General features: G+C 41.1%; 1 protein-coding gene across 4 annotated transcripts; it reads left to right on the top strand.

The window, feature by feature from the left end:
- Positions 1-159: 159 nt before the first annotated feature.
- On the top strand, positions 160-9,153 carry orc3 (origin recognition complex, subunit 3). Of its 4 annotated transcripts, none has more exons than XM_084568740.1 (20): positions 161-736; positions 860-911; positions 1,015-1,112; positions 2,179-2,317; positions 2,497-2,601; positions 2,711-2,877; positions 2,965-3,113; positions 3,259-3,418; positions 3,692-3,805; positions 3,913-4,046; positions 4,684-4,744; positions 4,835-4,951; positions 5,055-5,134; positions 5,439-5,572; positions 5,716-5,810; positions 5,894-5,991; positions 6,097-6,238; positions 6,373-6,489; positions 6,730-6,809; positions 8,361-9,153. In XM_084568740.1, the coding sequence occupies exons 1-20, from the start codon at positions 713-715 to the stop codon at positions 8,464-8,466; spliced, it is 2,172 nt and encodes a 723-aa protein (XP_084424866.1). In that variant the 5' UTR covers positions 161-712; the 3' UTR covers positions 8,467-9,153. The 4 variants fall into 4 exon arrangements, with proteins under 4 accessions (XP_084424864.1, XP_084424866.1, XP_084424863.1 ...); XM_084568739.1 differs by having other exon boundaries at positions 162-736; positions 5,713-5,810; XM_084568738.1 differs by having other exon boundaries at positions 160-911.
- The last annotated feature ends 261 nt before the right edge of the window (positions 9,154-9,414 follow it).

Genomic DNA, 9,414 nt, shown 5'->3' with positions numbered 1-9,414 from the left:
ACAGTCTAGTGTAAGTGTGAGGTCTGTTTTATAATTTTAATATAGAAAATCAAAGTTATCCAAAAGAACTAACTAAATAAATGTTTGTATGAAGATATTCTCAATTGACGACATAAAAATGAACAAATATGTGTTGTGTGCATAAGGCAAAATGTAAAAAAAAAAAAAAAAAATCAACATATCAAGTATGTAGATTATGTGTACTCCAATTAAACTATTTAAATAAATGTTTAGATTATGTGTACTCTAATTAAACAATTTCAGGGAGCGCCATGATCACATCTTTACTATTTCCATCGTTTCCAGCTTTAAACCTGCTTCTCTGTGACCAGAGAAGCTTTCAGGGCATGTTCAAGATCAGCAATGTTAACAAAAACATCCACAGGATTTCCGCAGGAAAGTGAACTTACTGTTCATAATTAAATTAAACAAAGGTCAAAAATCATTTACCCTTCTCTTTATTAAATCGTGAAAATCAGTGTGTGTCTGCTTGAAGAACTTAGATCTTGTTAAAAAAAAAAAAAAAATATGAACACGCTCCCCTCACTGTTTACTCGTTGAACATACCCGCTTCCGTAAACGTCACATTGGCGCGAAGTAGGTAAGCCTAAACGCAGCCGTCATTTTAAGTCTGTATGCGAGCTGCTGTTATTTAAACCTCATCTCTGGACACTGGTTTAACCGTTACAGGTGTCCAAAGCGCAAAACAAAGATGTCTACTTCATCTGTGTCAAAGGTAACGTGTTATACGTTATGTGTTATGCGTGTTAAATACAGTTCACGAGGCTACAGTTGACACAACATGGCCACATCACTGTGTTGCTTCTTTGTTTATAACTTATGGTCGTTGACATTGCAGGGCTGCTTTGTTTTCAAGCCCAGTGCTAAGAAGAGGAAGACTCAAAGTTTGGGTGAGACGTGTTGATATTTAGGGTAAAAAAATAAAAATAAAAATAGACGAGCAGTGAGAGGATTCAGTTGTCATTTAATGAAGTTGATGCCATTTCTCCTCAGAGAGTTATTTCAGTCAAGGCTGTGAGGCTGCAGAGAGCAGCGAGACACGATTCAGACTCTGTCAGGACCTCTGGGACAAAATCAAAACAGACACAGAGGTAAGAACAGGTGTGGTCTGTCAGTGTGAAGTATGCACAAAAGGTTGAGTGGGATTGTACAACTGGACTTGTGTAATTTATAGATTTTCTTGTGGGTCCTGCTATAGTTGTTGTTTTTACTGTGGCTGATACAGAGAGCTGCTCAACTGTATTTTGTTTTTGTATTTTGTTGTTTTTTTAACCAGACAATGACAATAAAACTTCTCATTCTTAAAAGAGTGATGTCACAAATTGATGTATTTTAATTAACATCTAAGAATACATCTCTGAAATGTACCTGTGTGAAATAGTCTATCTGTGACGAAAACAAAAGATCGTCTAAGTTATTATGAAGAGCATCTTTTGCAAAATAATGACTTAGTGTTGTTTAAAATAACGACTCAGTATCCTTAACGTAATGAGAAACCTTCTCAAAATAATGTTTTAAAACAAAAATGTGAATATCTTAAGTGAAAGCGCCACTATAGCAATATAGTTAGTGTCTTAAAATAATATGCTAGCAGCTGAAAACAAATATCTCAAATTGATGAGAAACGTTCTAAACTTACTGAGTTAATATCTCAAAAAATGTAATATATATGTAAAATTTAATATTGTTAAAATACTTACTTGGTATCTTTTAACAATCACGAGAAACTAATGTATTAGTATGAATATCTCAAAACAATGAGTTAGTATTTCAAATGTATGAGTTAGTATCTAGAAAATGATGAGTTGGTTTCTCACATTAATAAGTTGAGATAAATTGTAGCTTTATTGATCCAGGGTGACACGGCAGCATTAAGAAAAATACAGCAATCTGCACATATTCACGTTCTACGGAAATAACAGTAAAGTTGTCATTGCACAGATTGAATATGACCATATGCAGTCTGTACAATAATTATGAAAACACACCTCCAATCAAATTTATCTCCCAACAAAACCTACAAATGAATTCTTTGATTTGTGATGCTGTCGAATAAAACAACTTGATAGAGCACACATTCATTTGGAGAAAACGTACTATTTAGTAGACTAAATGTATTTAGCAAAAAGTTTGAATGCACTGTCTTTGCATATTAAGATTTTACAGGATGAGCTCAACCGAAAAATCTTGGACAGCTTGCTGGAGTTCACCAGGAAGTGCTCTTCCACTCGTCAACACAGCGACTGGACGTCCCACATGAGAGCCAATGAAATTCCCACAGCAGCTCTTGTTCTCGGTATGCTGGAGACGAGGCAGTAATATCTGACATCATGGTTCATAATTACTGTATATTATTAACATTTTCAGACTACCGTAGCTTCCGCAGAGTTTTAATATCATGAAAACAAAGCATTTAAAGTGTATTTTCATCTTGTGATATACTCAATCTGACCTTCCTTTGGTTATCTCAAATAGGTGTGAATGTACCAGATCATGACATGACCTTCCAGAGTCTGTCTGACCTGCTCCAGCAGTCTGTCACTCCTCATGTGGCCTCTGTGCAGGCCAAAGAGTGTGGAGGTAAGACGTTAAGACAGCTCGTCTATTTCAGAGTAAAGGCAGTGGTCAGAAATGATTTTATTCTCCCACTATATGTTCCTCTCTCATATTGTTTTATTTATCATTTCAGCATTGAAGCATCTGATGAAGAAGGTCCTGGAGAGGTTGATGGATACAGTTGTGGATGATGATGACGATGATGATGGTGGTGAGGGGGAGAGTGAGCAGCCTCAGCTCCAGAAGAGTGTGCACTGCTCTCTGAGTACACTCTGTGATTGGTACATCACAAAAACTACGGTGGGGGTGCACGGATTTTACATTTTCACGTAGGTGCATGAAATGAGTTATGATTAGAGGGCACTGAAAGTTTCCCCTGTAATTTAGAAATCCAGCAGCGGTACTCCTGGAAAAAAGCGAAGTTCTCCAGCCAAAGATGAGCAGCAGCAGCAGCAGCAGCCTCCTGTCGTAATCATTTTCAAGGATTTGGAGGCTTTTAACCCGAGAGTTCTTCAGGACTTTATACTCATATGCAGGTAACTAGGAGCCCTTGAGTTGAACAGATATTTTTAATTCTGCAAACTCTTACAGAAAGAAATGGCAGACATTTAGTCTGAAGCAACATACACCCGTTACACCACATGTTCTTCAGCAGTATCTTTACTGAACTCTACTCCACAGTCGGTACATTGATCGTCTTCCGCTGATGTTCATCTTTGGGATTGCCACGTCGCCCAGCACCATCCAGCACATGCTGCCCCACTCCGTGTCCTCCCTGCTGTGCATTGAGCTCTTCCAGTCCCTGTCCTGCACGCAGCACCTGGCCACAGTCATCGACAAGGTAGTTTCAGCATGGTATCTACAGTATATTACAGTACGGACCAATCTTTAGACACCACAGTGTTGTCACATACATGACCTAATTCAAAATCCAGTTGCTGTATTTGAGTCTCACGTATGTGCAAGATTGTTAAAATACTCACGAAAACAAACTTGTCCAGGTGTTTAACTCTTTACCTGCTGCAGTTGGAGTGAATGAGGTTAAAATGTGCGTTATTCTCGAGCATGAACCTAAACCCAGCAAGTAATTATTTTTGTCTTGCTTGTTTTCCAGTTGGTCCTGACGCCACACTTCCCTTTTAAGCTCAACGGTAAAGTGATGCAGGTGCTGATGAGCATCTTCCTCTACCACGACTTCTCAGTGAGAAACTTCATCAAGGGAATTCAGGTGAAACGTCTCCTCGGTGTGCCCTCTGGTGCCTCCCCTTCTCTCTGAAGATGTGGTTTTGGTGTAAAAACGTGTGAGATAAGATTTCTGTTTCTGTCCCTGTGCAGCTGGCCCTGCTGGAACACTTCCACTCTCAGCCTCTTAGTGTACTGTGCTGTAAGAAGAAGGAGGCTCTGCATAACGTGATGCAGCTCAGTAAAAAGGACTTAGTAAGGATCAAGCATCTGCCGTCGTTCACGAGGTATGATGTGTGGTGTGACTGCACTGTCAGTGTGAATGCTGTCATCAAAACTTTCTGGACTCTGGATCGCTTCCAGACAATCTGATGCAGCTTGACTAAAATAATAACGAAGCACAGACCAGATACATACGTTCTGTACTTGATTTTGTGATTTAAAGAGTCCGAATACTCTTGCACACCTTTTTCTTCTCCTTTGGAGGCTGGAGTTGAAGCCGCTGTGTCCTTGCAGCATATCTGTGTGTGTGCGATTTCTGAAGAATTTCCGCCGTTGTTCCAGCTTTGACACCTTCATAGATTTTTCAAGCTCTTTGTAAAATACCACCGCAAATCCAGTGAGTGCATTTAGCCCAGCACGCTGCGTTGCATTTGAAGTTCTTTTATTTCTCTCGCAAAATATACATCATTAAAGCTTTGCAATCAGGTTGTGAACTACTAATCCAAATGCCTTCTGTTTTCTATCTATTGGTTGGATGTTAAAAATGCCAGTTTGAATGGGAACCTGGACCAATGTATAATTTTCCTCTTCAGACCAAGAGAACAGTATTGTCACTCCTCACTCCACATTTCTTTTTTCAGTTTTTATCTTTTTCCTCTTCAAACGTAAAACTCTGCCTCTAAATCTGTGGGTTTCTCTTAGGTATCTAGAGGAGCAGGAGCCACAGGAACAAGCCAACCTGACAGAAGACGCTCATTTAAAGGTGCATTCGTTGTTTTATCTCCACACAGACTTCCTGCAAAAAGCTGACTTTTCAGGTTTTTGAAAAAACGCTTGTTTCCTTTGTGTTCAGGAGGTGTGCCAGAAACTGATAAAGGATCTTCACAAGTACCACAAGAACTATTATCCCACCCTGAGGTGTCTCCACACTCTGACCTCCTCGTTACCTCGATATCCTATTGGAAAACAGGCAGGTTTTAGGTCTGAACTATAAGTTCAGCTAGGGCTAATATTTTTGTTGGTGCATAATATCCTGTAGTCTTGATGTAACTGGATTTTTGTGTGTGTTACAGATCAGGGAGCTCCATTTAATATGTCTGGAGAAGAATATATGGGAGAACGAGGATTACCAGTCAGCCATGAAGCTCCTAAAGTAAGCCTGGATAGTTAACGTCACAGAAAGTGTTGACATTTTGTGCCACGTTTCTACAGTTTTACGGTTTCAAATATGTACATGAGCATATGCTATTTGCACCTTCTACCACCAGAGGGCGACACATTCTGTGATATTGAGAAGGTTAATGCGCCTCCTGGTGGCCGAATAGTCATTTATCCAGTACAATGGTGTTAAGCCTTTTGTGAATGACACTTACAACAAACCCAGACTCAACAACAACCCATTCAGAGGGCGTGCTGCTGTGTCATTCAACTGTAAACCTGTCGTGCTTTCCCTTCAGGATGCTGGCTAAAGATGAGCTGATTGCTTCGCTCCAGAGGTGTGCGGAGATTCTGCAGCCTGTCAAGTCAAAGAAGATGAAGAAAGCTCTTGTCCAGCTGGAGGAACTACTCGCCAAATTCAAGCAGCTGGACAGTAAGTGGTGCAAATCATTACAACAATGTATAGTTTTTACGATTGTGTTTTCAGTCTTGCAATTACAGCATCAGATCATTATTTATTATAGAGGTATAGGCTACTTAAATGTAATTTATTCCCATCTGTTTCGGCTACAGCAGCTGCCTCTGAAGTAGCCCCCATTGACGACGACGACAGCTTCACCTCGCCGGTGAAAAATCTTCAAAAGAAAACGGATCTGTTCCAGCTGCAGAAGGTAGATCTTCAGTACGACCGCAACCACCTCCGTAAAACTTCTGCTCTGTTGATGCAACTCTCTGATTGTCACCCTGAGCGTAGACGCTGCTGGAGATGAACGAGACTCGGAGATCCAAGAAGCTGAGTCCGTTTGAGATCCTGAGGAACGAGGCACTCAAGTTTATCGACAGCTTAGTGAAGTAAGACAACGACGCCCTGGCTCAGCTGATAGTTGGACACAGCATTTGTTTATATGTGACATAATTTCATTGTAGAAATGCTTAATCTAATGTTACTCCTTTCAGGAGTCATCTGTCTCCTCCAGAGTCTCAGACGCTGCATGAAGTCTGCTACTACACCTCGTCCGCCACCGTGAGACGTCACCTCAACGCAACACCTCGTACCTGTATTCAGGCTGCACTCAGCAGGCCCTACTATTACCTCCAGGTACATCCGCCCCATCTTGTTATCTTCAGTAATAATAGGACACGTGTGCTGAGTTTAAGCATGCACAACAAATCAAAAAACACACAACGTGACCTTTTTTCCCCTCTCACCGAGCACTTTAATTTTCCTCTTAGAATGACAAACTGAAGACCGAGGATGGGTCGGTCTCTAACGCCGCTCCCGATATCTGCATTGCGTACAAGCTCCACCTGGAGTGCGGCAGGCTGATCAACCTCTACGACTGGCTAGAGGTGAGTTTAAACCCCAAATAATCTCAAAAGCATGTAATTTAGCAAGCGTAATCAGCAGCAACTCTGAACTTTGTCTCACAAACTTTACTGGTTGGAGCTTTTTGTTTTTCTTCCTGTACAAGTGGCTTTATTGATCCTGATGAATCCATGTGCCACATTATTGATCTGAAGAACAAATATTGTCTCGGCAAGACTTGGACACTGACATGAATGTAAGTCTGTGTTTGTTATTGTTTTCAGGCCTACGCCACCGTGGTTTCTGCAGCGGAGGGTAACGATCCAGATTCTGACAGTCACGGGAAAGTGGACGAAGTCAAACAGTATCCTTCTATATCATATTACAGACTTTAGGTTTGTCTCTGCAGGTAATATAAGACACAGGAGATTTTAAGTGCAATAAAAGACTTAAATTAAAATGGTAGTTAGTAGCTAAGGCACTCTTCACTTACAATATATCAAGATCAAGATTGATAATATTTACTCCTGGGATATACACTGATCAGCCACAACATTATGACCACAGGAGACAGGAGAAGTGAATAACACTGACCATCTTGTGACAATTCAGTGTTCTGCTGAGAAACTTTTGGACCTGGCATTCATGTGGACGTTACCTTGATGGCAGCAGCCATCCCCACCAGGGTGCAGCCTGACACAGACACACACACACACACACAAAAACAGTTTAGGAACAGCTTAAAAAAACATGAAGAACAGCACAAGGTGTTGACCTGGCCTCCAAACTCACTAGATCCCAAACTGATCAAGTATCTGTGGGATGATCCACAGAGGCCCCTCCCCTCAACCCATAGGACACAAAGGCCCCCCACTAATAACATTGTGTTGCCAGACACCACAGGACACCCTCAGAAGGCCCATGTCCATTCTATGATGAGTCACAGCTGTTTTGGAGGCACAAGGGAGACCTACACAATATTAGGAAGGTATTTGGCACATGTTGTGGCTGATCAGTGTGTATAACGCAGATTGATGTTTGATAAAATTGCATGACAAATGTGTTTGTTTTGCAGATATCCTATAAATCCCCAAACTGTTTCCATTTGACAAGAGGTTAAATTAAGTTTTTCAGTCCTCCAGGTCATGGTACACTTATAAAATGAAGCTAACATAAAGGCAGCTGGATTTTTCACCCCTCGCCTTCGGTTCTAAAAGACTAGTGAGGAGTTTATGTTTTTATGTGGAAGAAACTGGGCTTGTGTCAAAAGCCCTGAAAGAAAAACCTTGAACAGACGGAGAGGAACAACTAACAATAAAACATTGTCATCCCTTAAGTGTCTGTAAGTATCTGAAAAACTCAGAGGAGGATTTTTAAAGAAACACTGCATTCCTGTGCACTTCAATGCCAGTGACACACTGTTGCAGAAACGTATTCACCCCAAGGACAAAACACCCTGAGAAATGTAGTTTACTTCACAAACGCATGGCTCAAATGGAAAACCAGTCTCTGACCAGGGGAGGTGGACTGAAATACCACTTCAGCCACTTAGAACATAGTTTTAATGTCTGTCCCCAGAAAGTTTCGTCCCCTTTTCACATCTTGGACAGAGTTTCTGACCATTAACGAGCTGTTAGAGTACCACTAATTGTGAAAAAATCAGGACAACACCCAGATTATTCTGAAGGTTATCCTCGAACTGCAGTATTAACAGAAACTAGTCATGAGAGTGTCTGGTTTGCATCACCACAGATGTTCCTAATGAAAACATAAACACTCCCACCAGTCATTTAGAACTGAAGAAGCCACTTGGGGTGAGTGGTGAAACATCTTCAAGAAATTAAACAAGTGCAGTTCCTTTGTTTTACTTGCGCTCCCACAGTTGAAATGTTCGGTTCCTCAGCTAATCCCTCAGCGCTCGTTTCATCCGCGCCGTGTCGGAGCTCGAATTTCTGGGCTTCATCAAGTCCACCAAGCAGAAGACCGACCACGTGGCTCGACTCACCTGGGGAGGCTGCTGACCACGACAACGAGAGAGAATAACATGTACAGCTGTAGAAATTTGACTCATTTCAGTCCCTGTTTACTTTGACAAGGATTTGTATTTTCGACTCTATTAAAGATAAGTGCCTGATCATGATGGTGCAGTTCATAATGTTTTATCCTTAGTGATGTATTGAGCAGAACTCTTTATGTTAATTGAATCCATTAGAAGATAGAACAACCATGCTGGGTGTCCCAAGAAAAGCGTGTGCAGGATTTCTGCAAGAAAATCATGGACTATAGTACAGCTGCATAAAAATGGATTTTCACAGAAGTCCTAAAAGTGGACAAAGATGTCCAAAGATGTCAGGTGTTGTTCAGTTTTACGTTTTGTTTTAAAAAAAATCAGGGATTTGTCACAGTCTGACCTTTACAGCACGTGTTTGTGAGTGGCGGCACAGACGTAGGAGCTTTCCGAGGAGCTCAGAGAAAGAGTTGTTGTTGATTATGAGGCTGAGAAGGTTATAAAACCATCTCTAAAGAGTTTGGAAAACACAAATCCACAGTCAGACAGATTGCAAACAAATGGGAGACTTGAGACAACTGTAACCCTCCACAGGAGGACCAACAAGAATCACTCCAAAAGCAAGTAGTGCAATAGCCCGAGATGTCACAAAGGAACCCAGGGCAACTTCTAAGCAAATGAAGGCCTCTCTCACATTGGTTAATGTTAATGTTCATGAATCCACAATCAGGAGAACACTGAACAACCATGGTGTGCATGGCAGAGTGGTAAGGATTAAATCACTGCTCTCCAAAATAAATATTTCTGTCGGTCTAAACATCATTTTGACAAGCTAAAGGACTACTGAGAAAATGTTCTGTGATCAGACGACACACCAAAGTAGAATTGTTTGGTTTAAATGAGAGGCATCGTGTTAGGAGACAAAACAACGGTGCACTCCAGCATCAGAACTTCATCCCGT

Source organism: Chelon labrosus, assembly GCF_963514085.1.
Source record: "Chelon labrosus genome assembly, chromosome: 20".
Taxonomy (NCBI): Eukaryota; Metazoa; Chordata; class Actinopteri; order Mugiliformes; family Mugilidae; genus Chelon; species Chelon labrosus.
Note: the sequence above shows the minus strand (reverse complement) of the source record. Positions and strands in the feature narration are given on the sequence as shown.

Bases quoted from the DNA above. Each gene is read 5' to 3' on its own strand.
- orc3 (XM_084568737.1), top strand. From the start codon at position 803: ATGGCCACATCACTGTGTTGCTTCTTTGTTTATAACTTATGGTCGTTG. The intron at 2,318-2,496 runs GTATGCTGGAGA...TATCTCAAATAG, and splicing joins CACAGCAGCTCTTGTTCTCG to GTGTGAATGTACCAGATCAT. The intron at 6,810-8,360 runs GTATCCTTCTAT...CTAATCCCTCAG, and splicing joins AAAGTGGACGAAGTCAAACA to CGCTCGTTTCATCCGCGCCG.